Source organism: Balaenoptera acutorostrata, chromosome 13 (genome assembly GCF_949987535.1).
Source record: "Balaenoptera acutorostrata chromosome 13, mBalAcu1.1, whole genome shotgun sequence".
In the NCBI taxonomy this organism is placed as follows: Eukaryota; Metazoa; Chordata; class Mammalia; order Artiodactyla; family Balaenopteridae; genus Balaenoptera; species Balaenoptera acutorostrata.
The window spans coordinates 90354916-90372768 of record NC_080076.1 but is presented as its reverse complement, the minus strand read 5'-3'; the positions used below and the strand labels follow the sequence as shown (position 1 = coordinate 90372768).

Sequence of the window (17853 nt, the reverse complement as noted above, 5' to 3'; positions counted from 1 at the left end):
ACAGCTTATCGCCGACGGGTGAGTGAGACAGGTGAGCCAGAAGGACAGTCCCACCATGCCACCAAGGAAGAACCAGGTGTGGTTGGCAGACAGTTTTAGTGATGCTTCCACGCGCAGAGCAAGGACAGGGGCCGGGCACGGAAAAGCAGAGGGGCTGGGGGCAGAGATTTACAAACCTCCCATCAAAGGTGGGTGCTGTTCTTATTACTTGATGTAAACACACACACACACACACACACACACACACTCACTCACTCACTCACTCACTCACTCACTCACTCACACCATCTCTACCTCGCCAACCCAGCACTGGCCTTCCAAGTCCCGGGCATCAGCTGCCTCGACGCATGTCTGCTAAGAGTAACTGCCTAGGTGTCAAGCCCTGCTTTCCTTCTGCTTACCTTCTTCATCCTTTTTGCCCGTGTCTAGCCCCAACGTTTTCTTATTTCCTCAAGGAAAAAACACGGAGTTTTAAAATCAAAACAAAAACACGTGGAGACTTAATTTTATGCTCATGACTATGCCCAGCACACCAGGCGTCTGCATCTCTCGTCCACAGGGGGATTGAGGGGATGGGCCTTTACCCACGATGATCTCCACGTGTCTTTTCTTAGAACCCCTGGTTTGGCAAGAGGGCCCAGAAAATTAAGGTCATGAAACAGCTTCTTTTTCTGAAACCAAGTCTTGTCAGTATTTCCTCTCTCTCTCTCTCTCTTTCTGTCGGCTCATCTGTGGCAATTCAGCCTGATTCAGATTTGAAAGGGGTAAAAAGAGAAAGCCTAAGATTCAAGGCTCGCTAGCCCTGAAGAAGAAAGGGCCGTGGCCAGGACACAAGTTACAATAGAACCACCTGGGCTGGTTCCGTTCTGCCTTTCAATCAGGTTTAAGTACTTCCGCTATAGGAGGACCACCAGCTCCAGCTCATAAGTGGACCCGGGCCCGTGTTTCCCTCCGAATCACTGACCATCCCCTGGAGGCCAAGCCTCCCAGTGCCCCCATGTGTGTGCTGTGCCCCTGTTTCCTCACCAGGAAGATCAAAGGGGCCGTCATCAGCAATCCTTTCTAAGATGTTTGAACAACCTAGTGATTCCTGCTTTGCTTTCCTTCACACCCCTCTAAGTGCTGGAGGGAAGGCCTGCGTCCTTTAAAAAACAACAGACTGCGAGAGAGCGTCCGGGCAAGAGTGATGCCCGTGCCGGAGGCGGGGCAGCTGGGGGCAGACTTGGGCTGAGTCTGGTCTTTTCCACTTCCCAGCTGTGCGTCCTTGGGAAACGGTACCTAATGTCTTGGACCTCAGGTTGGCCTCCCGTGAACTGACAGTAACGGCACCCACGTCCTGGGTTCTCGTGACCACTCACTGAGACCACGCCTGGGATGTGTTCAGCTGCTCGGCCGGGCACGTATTAAGTGCTCAATAAACCGGGGGCCTTGCTCCTGCCCATCCTCCCTCCAAGCTCAACCAGCCAAGCTCCAGAGCAGGGAAGGAGCCCTCGTGGCCCTTGCCCATCCTTGCTCTCCCTCTCTGTGGCCATCTCCTGCTGGGACAAATGACCACAAGCCCAGTGGCTTAAAACCACACACATTTAGGGACTTCCCTGGCGGCCCAGTGGTTAGGACTCTGCGCTTCCACCGCAGGGGGCGCAGGTTCGATCCCTGGTCAGGGAACTAAGATCCCACAAGCTGTGCAGTGTGGCCAAAAAAAAAGTTACTTGAAAACCACACATGTTTATTCTCTCACAGTTCTGGGGGCCAGAAGTCCTTCATCAGCTTCACAAGGTATCAGCAGGGCCGCACTCCCCCCAGAGGCCCTAGGAGAGAATGATTCCCAGCCTCTTCCAGCTTCTAGAGACTCCTTCCTTGGATTCCTTGGCCCTGTCCTGCACCCTCGAAGCCGGCCGTGTAGCATCTTGCTTTGGTGACACATGTCCTTCCTCTGTCACGGTGGTCAAATGTCCCTCTGTTCCTCTCCTGTAAAGACACTCGGATTACATTTAGGGCCCACCTGGATAATCTAGGGTCATCTGTTCATCTCCAGATCCTTAACTTAATCACACCCACAAAGTCCTTTTTGCCAAATAAGGTAACGTACCGGTTCCGAGGATTAGGACCTGGTATCTTTGGGGGCCATCGTTCATGCTACTACACGACCCCAAAGCTTTACCCCAAGTCGTGTTTAGGATGAGCACGAGCTCCCCTGGAGAGCTGGGAGACAAAGACAAGGGGACAAGGTCTTTTCTTTGAACTTGGCTTTTCTCTCAGACGTGGGCAGAGGGGAGCAGTCTGGTACAGCAGCACAAGCTGTGAACGTGCGTTCCACAGCCAGACCCCAGGGCCGAATCGTGGGACCACCGTCAAGCTCCTTTAACTCTCAGCTTCCTCATCTGGAATATGGGGCTAATGGGAATGCTTGTCTTGGGGTTGTTCTGAGGATGAAATGAGCTGACAGGGGCCTGGATTAACGTGTCTGCATTCTCTGGAAAGCAGAGCCTGAGCCACGGACTCGAGGGCGGCGGGTGTATCTGGGGACTGACTCCAGGACGTGGAGGTGGGAGTGGGGGGGCAGGACAGGACACCTAAATGGAAGCGACGGGAAGTGAATCACTGAGCTAGTTACCACGGCGGGCAGGTGGGGAGAATCCCACTGAGACGTTCCCAGGAACCACGAGGAATCTGCCCGCACAGCTAAGATGGGAGCTTGTCTGCACGTGACTTGCCGAGGGTGTTCTCTGGAGACATCCGTACGGGAGTGAGGGAGGCTGGATGCAGAAAGGGGAGAAGCGGAGCCGGGATGGCTTCAGATGAGATCGAGCCTCGGCCGATCCCCAGGGGAGCTCCGGGTCATGAACTGTGCACACACGGTTCGTCCCTCCTTGAGGCAAACCAGGAAGTCGTCATCGGGCAGAAAGGTGGGCTGAGTGGTACCGAGCACCCAGGTAATTCTGCAGGTTCGGCTCCAGCACCTAAGGGCAGTCTGTCAGAGGAGGTGCAGCAAAGCACCTGCAGCAGGCAGGGGTGAGTGTACCCACCCAGTTGAAGAGCTCCCAGGAGAGGTGGAGGGGGCCCCGTGGCATCTGTCATCACAGCCTCTGCTGTCTCAGAAAGCAAAATCCAGTGTCCGCGTTAGGACTAACTCCTCATAATTGTGACCCCAAAAGAGTCACGACGCTGCTTTCCTCCGCCGCTTTCTCTTGTTCTTCCTTCGGGATGTGATAAAAACTCATGCGTCCCCCACCCTTCTCTCCCCTCTTCCCAGGTTTCTGACAGATGTGACTACGTCTTCGTCAACGGGAAGGAAATGAAGGGCAAGGTGAACGTGGTGGTGAACTTCACCTACCAGCACCTGACCAGTCCTCTGGAGATGGTGGTGTGGGCGCCCCGTCTGCCCCTGCAGATCGAGGTCTCGGACACCGAGCTCAACCAGATCAAGGGCTGGAGAGTCCCCATCGTCTCCAACAAGAGGTGGGTGTGCAGGTCAGGCGCCATTGCAGAAACCCAAGCCAAGTGCGCTTAGGCTGAAGACGGAAACTTACAGGGTAGCTGATTGCAGGCATGTCTGGTCCCAGGGGTTCCTTGGTACCCTAAGGACTGCTTCTCTCTCCACCTCTTGGCTCCTGCTTGCTTTGTGTTGGCTTCATCACCCATCAGGCTTTTCTCATGAGGTTCCAGACTTTCACTCTACCTTCTCTGCGACTCTGCAGAAAGTACGTCCTCTCTTGCCCAATAACTCATGCAAGAATCCTGGAGTTCAGTGTTATCCTCACTTGGGTTATATGTCCATTCCTGATCTAATCACTGTAGCCGAGGAGGAGAAGGAGGAGGAGGGGGAGGAGGGGGGAGGGGGAAGGGAGGAGGGGAGGGGGAGGAGACAGAATACACTGATTGGCCAGCTAGGCTGAAGCCACATTCCCCTGGCTGGGGCCAGAGGAGCTAGGGAAAGAGGTCAACCCTGCCTGAACCAAGAGGTCAATACCAGGAGGAGGGAAGAATTGATTCTTGGAGGACCCAGGCAACAGAGGTCCACTAGAGAGCTGTCTGAACAGATGCTGGCTGACCTGGGCAGTCTCTTTGTCCCTCCAGCCCAGAAACACTGAGATCACTTTCCCTTGGGGAGATGAAGTCCGAAGCTTGTCACCTGTGTGCCTGGTGCATCACTCTGATGGCGTTAGATGGGCTGATAAGTCTGCACCCCCCACATCAGGCAAATAAACAGGCATCAGGTACAAAGAGAGTTTTGTTCAGAGACTTGGTCACCTTGGAGAAACCCATGCTTAAGGAATCGTATACAAGGGACTTGTAGAAAGTCAAAAGTGAGCATGTGCAGACTTAGACAAGGAGATATTCCTGGAGTCTGGGTACTCAGCAGGGAGGAGTGAACTGGTACTTAGGTGAGGGACAGCTTTTATATTCCTTCCCTTGGAAGTCCACCCCTTTGAGTTCTTATGGCAGCTGGGAGAGGGCAGGGCTTCAGGAATGAAGGCTTGGGTCCTGTGTGCCGTTGGAAGATGGTTTCAGCAATGCCCCTTTCCTTAACCATGGGGGTTTCTGAGGTTGAGTGGGGAGAATGGAGTTCAGCGTGATTACTGACGCTACTGAGGGCAAGTGGTTGCAGGGAAAGACTCACCCAAGGACTGGCCGAGTGTGATCGTGAACAGTCCAGATGCTGTCACAACTGTCCAGCTCAGATACGGCAAGAGAACCACTTCGAGGAGGGAGCGGCTCTTCTGATGGAGACCGTGATGGTGCTGGGAAGGACTGACGGCACATAAGGCATCAGATGTCGAGGGAGCAGCTAACATCTGCTAACATCTGCCTCCTGCCTGGTCCTTTCTGCATCTGTTATCACAAAATACCTTACCTTGAGTTAAACACTCACTTCCCTCGGGTACTGGTTTGTAGGGCTACACTGGTCATCCAGGGCCTTACTCTATTAATTATCTATTGCCACGTAATTTAGTGGCTTATCCCAAAACCAAGTGGCTTGAAAGAAAAACCTATTATCTCCCAGTTCCTCTGGATCCGGAATCCAGGCAAGGCTTAGCTGGGTCTCTCGCGAGCTGCAGTCCAGTTGTCAGCTGGGGCTGCAGTCTCATCACAAGGCTCTGGTGGGGAAGGATCTACATCCAAGCTCATGTGGTTGTTGGGAGGTCTTAGCTCCTCACTGGCTGTTGGCCAGAGGATGCTGTTTCCAGCTGTAAGACGTCTCCATAGGGCCGCACACAGCATGGCAGCTGACTTCATCAGGGCAGGCAAGAGAGAAGAACCAAGGAAAGAGGGCTGAACAAGACAGAAGTCATAGTTTCTGAAAACCTAATCTTGAAGGTGACATTCTATAACTTTTGCTGTAATTTTTTTTTTTCGCCACACTGCGTGGCATGTGGCATCTTAGTTCCCCGACTAGGGATTGAACCCGTGCCCCATGCATCGGAAGCGTGGAGTCTTAACCACTGGACCGCCAGGGAAGTCCCGCTGTAATCTTTCATTGGAGGAAGCTTTTACTAGGTCCAGCCCACACCCAAAGGGAAGGGGATTTCACAAAGTGAATACCAGGAGATATGGGGCTCAGAGGGGACACCTTAGAACTCTGCTGACCACACCAGCCCATTCTGACTGGTCAGTACTGGTCAGCCCACAGCAGTGCTCAGATCTCCTGAGCAACACCCCTGCACATCTGTCTGAGCCCCTCCCCCCTGGGCTGTGAACTCCCCGAAGGCAGGGCTCATGCCCACTCACCTCTGCAGCCCCTGCCATGCTTCACCCCCCGCCCCCAACCGTTGACCCAACAAATCAGCATCTGTTCAATCGAACTGACCCCTTGACAGGCCAGCTCGGGACAGCGAGGAAGAGGACGAAGACGAGAAGAAAGGCCGGGGCTGCGCTCTCCAGTACCAGCATGCCATGGTGCGGGTCTTGACTCAGTTTGTGGCCGAGGTGGCTGAGCCCGGGGGGCAGCTGGCCCACCTGCTGGGCTCAGATTGGCAGGTGGACATCACGGAGCTGGTAAAGGACTTCATGCAGGTGGAGGAGCCCCGGATTGCCAAGCTGCAAGGGGGACAAGTCCTGATTGGCCAGGAGCTCGGGATGACCACCATTCAGGTAAGAAACCCCCAAGGCAAAGACTCTCTGTATTCCTGTCACGTCTCTACCCAGACAAGAACTCGGCTGTTTGTTGTCACTTAGAGCAATATCCATTTTTATTTATTTATTTTTTTAATTGAAGTAGAGTCGATGTACAATGTTGTGTTTCAGGTGTACAGAAAAGTGATGCAGCTATACATATGTATACATCTCTTCTTTTTCATATTCTTTTCCATTATAGGTTATTACAAGATATTGAATATAGTTCCCTGTGCTATACAGTAGGTCCTTGTCGTTTATCAATTTTATATATAGTAGCGTGTATATGTTAGTCCCAAACGCCTAATTTATCCCCCCCTTTCCCTTTTGGTAACCATAAGTTTGTTTTCTATGTCCGTGGGTCTATTTCTGTTTTGTAAATAAGTGCACTTTATCATTTTCTTAGATTCCACGTATAAGTGATATCATATGATATTTGTCTTTCCCTGTCTGGCTTACTTAGTGTGATAATATCTAGGTCCATTTCTGTTGTTGCAAATGACATTATTTCATTCTTTTTTTTATGGCTGAGTAGTATTCCATTGTATATCTGTACCACATCCTCTTTATCCATTCATCTGTAGATGGACATTCAGGTTGCTTCCATGTCTTGGCTGTTGTACATAGTCCTGCTATGAACATTGGGGTGCGTGTATCGAATTAGAGTTTTGTCTAGATGTATGCCCAGGAGTGGGATCCCTGGATCATACGGTACCTCTATTTGACAGTATCCATTTTCAGAGTGAACAGACTGAAAGAAGCTGTCAAATAAACAACAGAAGAGGTATAATGATGGACTGGCTTCTCAGGATGGGTCATGTTTGAAACTCCAAGACATTATTTGTCTCTAAGACATGGTGGATGTTACCATCTTGGGGCAAAAGCTCTAAAAATAAAGCTACTATATGATCCAGCAATCCCACTCCTGGGCGTATATCTGGAAAAGACAAAAACTCGAATTCAAAAAGATACATGCACCCCAATGTTCACTGCAGCACCATTTACAACAGCTGAGACATGGAATCAACCTGAATGTCCATCGATGGATGAATGGATGAAGAAGATGTGGTGGAATACTACTCAGCCATAAAAAAAGAATGAAATACTTTGCAGCAACATGGATGGACCTAGAGATGATCATACTAAGTGAAGTAAGCCAGACAGAGAAAGACAAATATCATATGATAAACCTTATATGTGGAATCTTAAAAAATGATACAAATGAACTGTTACAAAACAGAAACAGCCTCACAGACATAGAAAACAAACCTATGGTTGCTAAAGGGGAAAGGTCTGGGGAGGGATAAATTAGGAGTTTGAAATTAGCATATATACACTACCAACAAGGACCTACTGTATAGCACAGGGAACTCTACTCATTACTCTGTAATAACCTCAATGGGAAAAGAATCTGAAAAAGAACAGATACATGTACATGTATAGCTGAATCACATTGTTGTACACCTGAAACTAACACAACATTGTAAATCAACCATACCCCAATATAAAATAAAATTTTTGTAATTTAAAAATATTTTGTAAAAAGCTCTTGGGGTGGGCTAAGCTCATCAGAATCATGGGTGTGGCCAGCAGCTTCTCACTTGGTCACTCCACCTCACTGACCATGGTCACCGAAAAGCTTCCCATCCCGCCATGAAGCTCAGCTGTCTCCACCAGGTCCCAGCCTGCCACATGACGAAACCTGGAGCATCTCAGAAATGTACTGAAGGAAGCAACAGAGTTATTATGATTCCACTGGTCTTGTAAGCACCTACTGCTAGGAATGGATGGGGTGAACCAGTATGCAACATGAGAGCTTTAAAACAAACACCTTCACAAGACACGGTTCTGGGAGGTCACTTGGGAGTTACTTACCTCCTGTCTGAGAGCAAATATTGTTCCTCAGTGACTGCCCCATTTATAGAAGAGGTGATCATCCTATTAGCCAAACAGTGAGGTTTCTAAAGCAGTTAAAAGTGAAACTATATTAGATTGTAGAAGATTTAAAACATTCTGGAAAATGGGCTGATATTTAAGAGAGATCATTTTTGAACCCATTATTATCAAATGATTGAATTAACCCTGAGACGTCTCATTAAAATAGAATATTGCAGCTGTCAGTTGGAGAATACATTAGAAAATTTTCAGTCTATCAGAAACAAAATGTTTTTATTTGTACAATCAAGAAAATGTAATTTTGCTGTTAATTCTGTACTGTTTATTAAAAATGTTTTATAACTTTGCTTTTAATTTTCATATGAAACCATTTGCAAATGACATACTTAATTTAATAAAATAATTTAGCCACTGGAAAAAAATAAAAATAAAAGAGATCATTTTATTCAAGGGGGAAAGTAAATTACTTTGAACTGGGACTCAGGAGTCACATGCTCCAATGCTCTCTAAAAGCTGTGAAGGTACCCTCTGTGAAGAAAGCAGCCAGGGCATCAGGTGAAAGAGGATGACTGATTTGGGCCCTAAGTGTTAGGAGGACAATAGGGAGTGGTGAGGAGTGTGGCAAAGGGAGGCTGCTACTCATCTCCAAAAGGTGCCAAGAGGAAATGGGAGCCCAGTGTGGAGAGATGCTGCAACTTTTCCAGAATAGCTAGAAATCTATCTTTCATACGAAATCCTCTGTTTTTTAAGGATGGCCATTCATCCCATTTTGAAGTGTTATGTCAAACAAAACATATCTGCCCCATAGACAAGCACTTGTAATCTTCACAGTTGACTTTTGCTTGAAAGATCTAAATTAAAGTTGATCCATGGGCTAAAGTGATGCTGATATCTGGAAACTGGAACCAAGACGACAGCTTGACACTAACCACTCAAAATGATCATTTAAATACAAAGACGCAATAAAACACTGTTCAGAAATCAAGTATTTCTGTGAAAATCAATGAGTGTGAATGGGCCAGCTTCCCATGCGTGAAACATGAAAATTGTCCTAGTGGGGCATCTGCTCCTGAGACCCTTCGTTTTTCCCTCTTATTTATGCCCACTGAGTCCTCCTGAGTTATAAATTTATTTGGCCACTTTCTTCTGGGGACTCATGTTTCATACCCAGCGCCATTCAAGTTGTCCTAACCAGATTTAGAAACTGAAGAAGGTATTTGAATAGAAATATGGGGCTTTGACAAAGGAATTTAATGAATCCAGGGAAAACTATCTTGAGATATATCTTCATAAATATCACCAACAACTTGAAAAGAGAAATACGTCAAAAAAGCTGGGGAAGGGAGAATGAAACCTGTTTCACCCAGAAGGTTAAGGATTCGTAGAGGGGAGTCTAAATCAGCACTTTGTAACTTGGATGAGGGGCGGGGAGAGCAGAGGTGCTTCCACAGACAATCTTCCAAAGCAGGATTTCCTCTTCAGGGTCTAAATTGAACGGAAGCTTCATTCCCCAGGGCATCACAGGTGTCCAGAGACAAATGAGACTTTGGGACATCGGCGTCAAGGGTAGGACTCACAGCTGAGTTTATCAGAGGACGCAAGCTGATATTCCAAAATGCAACTGAGTGTCACTGCTCAGTGTTCCCCAAAGTGTAGAGTGCGAGCTCCCGGTGACATACAGGATGCTTTAGGTGGTACATGGACCGACCGTCTCTTCTTTGAGTGTAACTGGTCATTGGTGATCATGTGTAGAAGAGAGAAATATAGACATATATAGCTAGCATATCGAAACTGTTTTTCTATGACACTATGAAGCTTTTTTAAACAAATTATTTACGTAAAATAATTTTAACAAAATATGCACTAAGTAATATGCACTAAACAAATTATTTACATAAAATAATTTTAAACAAAATATGCACTAAGTAATAGTAGAAATGATCCATGCTGTTAGAAGAATCGTAAAGTTAGTGCTGAAATGAGTGAAAATGTTCATTCTTCCTCTCAAGGTCTGAGGGCAGTGCATGGTAGGCAGTGGAGTTTATTTGATGCTGGGGGTGGGAGGCCAGGTCCTACCCCATCCACTCCTTGATATCCATCTTGCTGTTACTTAAAAAATGGCTATATTTTCACAAGCAAGCTGTATCTTTTAGCAGAAGGCATGAGTGGGAAAGACCCGTTTTTGCTCTTTCCGGCTCCTCTGGCTCTGTCTGTCTCTATCCACCCCCTGCACGGTGCATCGTTTACACCATCGGGGGGATTTCTGGAACCACAGAGAGCTTTTCCTTCCAGTGTCGGTTCTGCCTTTCAGATCCTGTCGCCTCTGTCAGATGCCATCTTGGCCGAGAAGACCATCACCGTGCTGGACGAGAAGGTGACGATCACAGACCTCGGGGTGCAGCTGGTGGCGGGGCTGTCCCTCTCCCTGCAGCTCAGCCCTGGGAGCAACAGAGCCATCTTCGCCACCGCGGTGGCTCAAGAACTTCTGCAAAGGCCCAGACAGGTGTGGGGTGGGGATGGGGCACCGTGGGAAGGGGTCACATGTCAGGGGGCTCACACAGCAGGCGGGTCACACCAGGTGAGGTCACACACCAGGTGGGGTGATATATCCAGGGGGGGTTACACATGGGGGGGGGTCACACACCAGGTAAGGTCACTCATCAGGTGAGGTCACACACCAGGTGAGGTCACACACCAGGTGAGGTCACTCATCAGCTGAGGTCACACCCAGGTGAGGCCACACATCAGGTGAGGTCACACCAGGTGAGGCCACACATCAGGTGAGGTCACACATCAGGTGAGGTCACACCCAGGTGAGGCCACACATCAGGTGAGGTCACACATCAGGTGAGGTCACACCCAGGTGAGGTCACACATCAGGTGCGGTTACACAGCAGGTGGGGCCCACACCAGCGGGGGAATCCCACGTCTCTTGGGGTCACGTGGTGGGGTTGGGTCACATGTCAGTGGGGTCGTTCACTGGGTGGGCTTCCGCCTTGAGCAGGTCACACGTCAGGTGAGGTCACACAGTGGGGTGAGGTCACGCGTAGATCATGTTGCCCGTGTGGTGGAACCACTAATTGGGGTGGAGGGTCCCGCAGAAGAGTGGGCTCGCACATCGGGTGCTCCGCAGTCTGGAAAGGCGTTGTGAAGGGGCAGCTGCTCAGCCTCAGGCCTCCTAGCGCCCCCCGACGGAGATGCCAGACAGCAAGGTTGCCAGGAGTGAAGGATTACAGGCACCAGGAGCAGAGAGGCTGGACGCGGTCTCCTCGCGCCCCATCGTGCGTCACCTGTGCTGCTTCTCCCCACCCAGGCGGTCCTGGCTCTGGACCCCACTGACCTCCCCGAGCAGTGGCGTGAAAGCGAGGGCGGGAACAGACTCCAAGGAGGGGTCCACAGCCTTCTGCTAAGTCCCTGCTCAAAAAAACGGGGAAACGGGTCTGGGGGTCGGAAGGAGATTGGAGGAGATGCTTCCACATTTGTCGTTTAGCTCAAAGCAGAGGTAACAAGCCGGTGGTGACATCAGTCATGGCCTTTTTTCTCTTTGTTGGAAACCAGTGTGCGCTAATAGAGTGTGTGTGTTGTGTGTATGTGTGTGTGCTGTGCATATGTGTGTTTGTGTTATGTATGTGTGTAGTGTGTAGTGTGTGTTGTGTATGTGTACGTGTTGTGGTGTGTATCGTGTGGTGCATGTTTGTGTGTTGTTACGATGGTTTCCAAACAGAGGAATGTTGGAAGCGCACTTGGAAATGTCATCTGATCTCCTCCCTCATCCGAGATGGAGAAACTTTATTTCTTAGAAAGAAATTGGATGGAGACTTTGGTGAGCCTTGTTTAATGCCCAAGGACAGTGGTCTCAGGCTACTGATTCTCTGCGCCCCATGAGACAGGACTGTCCTCCTGTGGGGATGCCAGAAGGCCTCCAGCCCACATAGGGGGTTTTCGGGCAGCTTTCCTTATTGGTCAGGAGCGCTTCCTGGAAGCTCTCCCCTCGGCAGGTACGTTACCATCTGGGCCCCCTCTTGCACCTGCTGAGGCTGTGACTATGGGCAGGAAGGTGGGCTAGGCTGGACCCGCCCCTGGACACACAGAGCCTTACCATTTTCCCAGCCCGTACCCATCACTGAAGGCTCCCCTGCCAGGTGTTAGCTAATCCCTTGCCCTTTCACTGTGGTCTTTGTGTGCAGGGGTTTGGATTAGAAAGCACTTGAAAGTGGATGGTCTCAATAACGGATACAAATTCTTGCCAAAGACAAACCTCCCTTTTCGCAGGGCATGATGCCAGCCAGGATGCAAGTTACAGATAGCAGAGGAGAAATAACCCGAGGCTTCTTCCTGTCTTCCTGGGGCGATCAAATCAGGTGACTGCCAGTTAGGAGTTAAGGAAGCGATAAGACAGAATAAGGCCACAGAGCTAATCCATTTCCGACATGCAGAGCTAGGCACGTGACCCTGAGGTCTGCTCCGTGCTTGCTTTGGATGGAGCTTAGTCCCTGCCTGCAACTTGGCTCCAACATTTCAGTTTCAAGAAATCCAACGTGCATTTGAATTTCCAGCTGCAATTTCACAGCCAATCAGAAGGCCCAGGTAAACCAAGGTCACATCCAGTGGCTTCTGCCCTGTGTCTTGGAGGCATTTTCCACTTAGCAGCCAGCCCAAGCCGATGGCTAACAAGGTCAGTACTTACTGGCTGTGCTGAAGGAGGAGCAGAGACCCCCAGTCATATGTGAGAAGCTCCCTTCTCAGTTCCAAAGACCAGACTCCACCAGGAAAACTTAACTTCTGTCGTGGTCGGTGGCTCTTTGGTTGCAAGAAAGAGAAATCCCCTCAAGCAAGTTTAAATAACACAGGATTTATTACAAGGATAGTGGGACCCTCTTAGACCCCAGCTATAAGAACTTGGGGAAACTGGGGGGGGGGGTCTCATGTCCATTATCTCATTAAATAAATGCTGTGCCCAGACATTTGCCTACACCCGATCCATCGTGGGGCTTCATTCTCCAGTTTTATATGAGCTCCCACTCATCTTCCCACCACTAAGTGCTTCACTCCCATCTTGCTTATTTCAAATTGGAGCGGGAGATGCCGGCTGGCTCAGAGCTGCAGAGGTGAGTGGCTCTGACAGCAGCCGTCCTATGGGTCCAATCAGCTGTGGCCAGGTGGGCAGGAACACAAGCCTCTTAGGGCTGTGCATCCTTCTGGGTTTGGGGTGGAACAGCTTCTCCGGGAGCTAGGAGGAGGGAGGGAGCAATGGGTCTCCCAGTTCGCTGTCAAGGCCAATGACATCTTCACTCAAACTGAAGGCTTAGAGGTTATCTTGTCTATTACCATCTCCCTGGACAGACTAGTCCCAAGGAAACCTGGTCTAAAGCAACAAAGTAGAAAGACAAGGGATTGAGATGGACACAAGTCTTGACCCTGGCTACTTTTGGGTCTCCCAATTTCCCCCAAGTGGTTGGGCTGGAGAGTGGATGGGAAGACAAAGATTCTCCCAACAGAAAGCTTCCTAACCCTTCCTAACCCCAGCCCTAACCCTAGCCCTAACCCTCTCTCTGGCTGGTTGGTTTTACTCTTCACCTCCAAGCCAAGACTGTCCACAAGCCAATACAAACCCATCCTTAGATGCTGATGTAGCAGGACCAACACAACCAAAGCCCGCAGCCCCTCTGGGGCACCCTTGTTTAGGTTAGGGGTTTTAACCTGTGTTGTGAGTAATGCACGGAGACTCGGTATTAAAGCAACTTAAAAATAACGTAATAAATATTTTTCGTTTAAATGTGTAACATTTGTAAATGACCCCACTAACCGGTAAATCTCCTTTGATATGCAGTTTATTACTATGCAGAAGTAGATCTTGCACCGCAGAAAGAAGCCATCTTTCTTTCAACACCTGAGGAAAGAAAGCAAATCTTATTAGGGAGTGTTATTCCTGGTCCTGTTTCATCATTGTCATTTTGCTGTTGTAGTTTTCTTTGGCTTCTACATCTTTACAAGAATTCATTTTCTTTCATACCCTTAGTATTTCTTGCCTCTTATTTCTACACTGCATAAAAGGTTTCCCATTGTTCTTGTAGTATTATCTTTGCGACAGAGTGTCTATTTTTACTAAGACTTTGTATTCAGTGAGCTTTGGGGCCCATTTTGATGAACTTACTTATTTTCTTCAACAGGAAGCGGCCATCAGTTGCTGGGTCCAATTCAGTGATGGCTCTGTCACCCCCTTGGATATTTACGATGCAAAAGACTTCTCCCTGATGGCCACATCACTGGATGAGAAGGTGGTCTCGATCCACCAAGACCCCAAATTCAAGTGGCCTATAATCACCGCTGAAGCCGAAGGACAGGGTGCCCTGGTGAAGGTCGAAATGGTTATTTGTGAATCATGCCAGAAATCCAAGCGGAAGAGTGTGTTGGCTGTGGGGACGGCCAACATCAAAGTTAAATTTGGCCAAAACGATGCCAATCCCAACACCAGTGACAGCAGACACATGGGGGCAGGAGGTCACCTGGATAATAATGTCAGTGACAGAAGACCCAAAAAACCCTCGCAAGAATGGCGGAGTCAAGAGGGACGGTACTACGGCAGTTCCTCTGTGGGCCTCATGGAAGGAAGGGGCTCTACAACGGAAAGGTCCACCTTCCAGAAGAACCATGGCCAGGAAAGCCTTTTGGATGATGACAGCCATTTGCAGACCATCTCCATTGACCTCACCAGCTTCCCAGCCCAGGTGGACCTGCCCAGAAGCTATGGGGAAATGGATGAGAATGATCTCACACAGGCCTCCAAAGGGCTGAGCGACTTGGAAATTGGGATGTATGCCCTGTTGGGTGTCTTCTGCCTGGCCATTTTGGTCTTCCTAATAAACTGTGTGACCTTTGCACTGAAGTACAGGCACAAACAGGTTCCCTTCGAAGAACAAGAAGGTATGAGTCAGTACCATGACTGGGTCGGGTTGAGCCACCGGGCCGAATTGTTGGAGAATCACATCAACTTGGCTTCCTCCCAAGATGAGCAGATCACTGCCATCGACAGGGGCATGGATTTCGAGGAGAGTAAGTATCTCCTCAGCAGCAACTCCCAAAACAGCATCAACGGACAGCTGTTCAAACCTTCAGGACCCACACTCATGGATGGGACAGATCAGAAAAGTGAGCCCCCAACGTCCCCCACCTCAAAAAGGAAAAGAGTGAAGTTCACCACTTTCACCACCGTCTCTACGGATGATAGATGCCCCACCGTGAACTCCATAGCGACCAGCAGTGAGGATGCCATGAACTGGGTCTGCCAGGATCTGGACCCTGGGGGATGCCAGGAGTCACGCAGCTACATGGAAGGATTACGTGAAGATGTGTAAGCCGGGCCTTCACAGACATTGGTTCTCACTCACCTTTCGGCCTTCAACTTGGGGATGTGGGGCAACGGTGTGCCCGGTGGGGAAATAAAAAGACAGGACAAGATCAGGGTGACGCTATCCACAGAGCCACAGAAAATGACCCTGGCTCCCCTGGGGCGGCCCCGACTTGGAATTGAGGTCCACAGTCCAGGGTCCAATGTTTCTGTCAATGTTAAGGGGTTTATCCTGCATGGCAAGATTTTTAAATTGGAGGAAAGACGAGTTCTGAATCACTGAACTTCAGAGAGCCTCCAGGAAAGAACAATCCCTCTCTTGCCATCTCACTTTCTTTGATCAAAGCAATTTGGATATTGTCAAAGCCACACAGCTAACGTATTCAATGTTGTGGACCACAGGAGAAAAATGAGACTCAGGTTGGGGGCTTAAGGGGATGGGTGGGAGGAAGCGTGTCACTGGACCTCGGGCAGCACATCTGGCTGTGAGTATAAGCAGAGGTGGAGTCTAGCGCCATCTAGAGGCAGCTCTTGGGAAGCAAGAGTTTCGAGTTTCGAGTTAATTATCTCCCAAAGCCTGGGGCAAAGCAAGGCAATCGCTGACAAGGATTGAAAGGGAACAAGAGGGCGAATAGGCCACCAATACCTTTGTAACTAGATGCCAAGAACAACCACCCAAACAAACAAAAACCCGCTGAGCCGTTCAGAGCATCCCTTTATTAGTAAACTAGGGAGCCTGGGTGTAGACTTTCAACTGGGTTCGAAGAACCAGACATTTTTTTTTTTTTAAAGCAAATTCACTATGTTCACGTTTGTACTCCTCCTCCCCCCACACCCCACATCGCCACCTTTCCAAAAGTCATTGGTCGCTCGGCAGTGGAGGGCAGTGTCCCCATTCCCTGTCTTCCACTGTGGCCTCTGTGTCCAACCACCAGGGGACATTCTACACTGAAGCCCCACTGGGCGAACTTCACACGTGTCCTTCTTTGAAGAGGCTGGTCTTTGCGGGTCAGCAGCGCTCACAAGGAATTCAGCACTCAGGGATGCTCCTTCCCCTTGCTTTTCTGGAAAGCGAGGAGGGAGGGCTCTTCTGTGATGCGGCTGGACGGTCTCAACCAGTCTGCTGCTCAAGGCTGATGAGATAAATCTGGGTGTCCACACGGAGGGTACAGGGCGGGGAGAGGTGGGACTCGGGGTGTGCGATGAGGTGGGTTGGGCAGGAAGCCTGGCCCATTCACACACAGGGGGCGGGGGGGGGGCATGGGAGGCTTCTTCTCCACCTTGGAGGGATGGAGGGACCTGAGATAACCACCTATGGGGCAGAGAGCTGGGTTATTCGAGCGTTGGGTTCTAAGGTCAGTTTCTCTTTCTCTGTGTGCCTCTCTGTCCCTGTGTCTTTCTGAACCTGTCTCTCTGCTTCCTCTCTCTCTCTCTCTCAGTCTCTATGCATATAATTGAATTCTCCTGAGATCAAGTGTGTAAATTCCACCAGTTCACCCTCTCGACCTCAGCACTCTCCCCCAAACTAAGGTGCTGTCCGTTTGCTCTAAGACTGAGATTCCAGCAGCCATCAGCTACCTGCTTCTCTCCCCTGCTTTACTGACATTGTCTGGCTGGGTGATTAAACTGTCACCCCTTTTCAAGGATAATCCTTTGCTTTCAGTAACCCCCTCTTATTTCTTTCATTCTTTCCCGCGTGATGTTCCGTTTCATAACGCTGCCGCTGCCCCCTCTCGAATCTGTCTGCGTGCAGAATGTATTGTAGATAGTAAGAATGTAATATATATTTATAAACTTACCGACTGTAAATATAAAATTTGCCTTCTGCGGCTTTTATGGCTGTCCTTTGTCTTTCTACACACTGACCCCCTCCCAGCGGCTGGCATCCATGGCAAATGGCTCTCCAAAGCTGAGCTTTGGGGAAATGAAAAAGCAGATTGAAGGATCCCAGCAACAATCTAATTACAGTCTTACATAGCATAATGCCTCTCTCTGCATTGAGGCGATGTTGACACATGATGACAAAGTACATTGTGTACTAGTATCTCTCCTTCAGGACCTGAAAGGATTTGCAAATCAATCACATGTGCAATTCTCTGCTAAAAGCCTGCTGACTGATGGCAGTAAGTGAGAACCACGGCAGGCAAGCGTGTAGTCCAGCCTCCCTTTGGGCTGGAGCAAAAAGGGCTCTGTCCTGTCTTTGGATCTCACACGTACGTTCAGAGGTCAATTTCCTGAGGCACGTATGTGCCCGTGGTGACTCTGGGCTGGGGCTTTTTTTAAAAAAGGTTGAGTTTTAGATTCCTCTAGTAATCAAATGCAGTCCCAAGATGATTCCCCAGAAAAAGAAGTTGTGTGAAATCCTTGTCTTTGTGCAAACAGTATCAAGTGATGGATCATTCACTTATTCACCTGGTATTTATTGAGCACCTCCTATGTGCTAGGAACTAGCGCAAACACAGGAGGTGAGCGGTAAATATAACAGACCCAGGCCG

General features: G+C 49.3%; 1 protein-coding gene across 1 annotated transcript in view; it reads left to right on the top strand.

Annotated features, from left to right (window-relative positions):
* TMEM132D (transmembrane protein 132D) overlaps positions 1 to 16512 on the top strand; it is a 711716-nt gene extending 695204 nt beyond the window's left edge. Inside the window, exons 6-9 of the mRNA XM_007189646.2 lie at positions 3254 to 3459; positions 5820 to 6093; positions 10322 to 10513; positions 14181 to 16512. Coding sequence (XP_007189708.1) covers positions 3254 to 3459; positions 5820 to 6093; positions 10322 to 10513; positions 14181 to 15365 — 1857 coding nt within the window. The 3' untranslated portion in view covers positions 15366 to 16512. The remainder of the gene's footprint in view (positions 1 to 3253; positions 3460 to 5819; positions 6094 to 10321; positions 10514 to 14180) is intronic.
* Positions 16513 to 17853: the final 1341 nt, after the last annotated feature.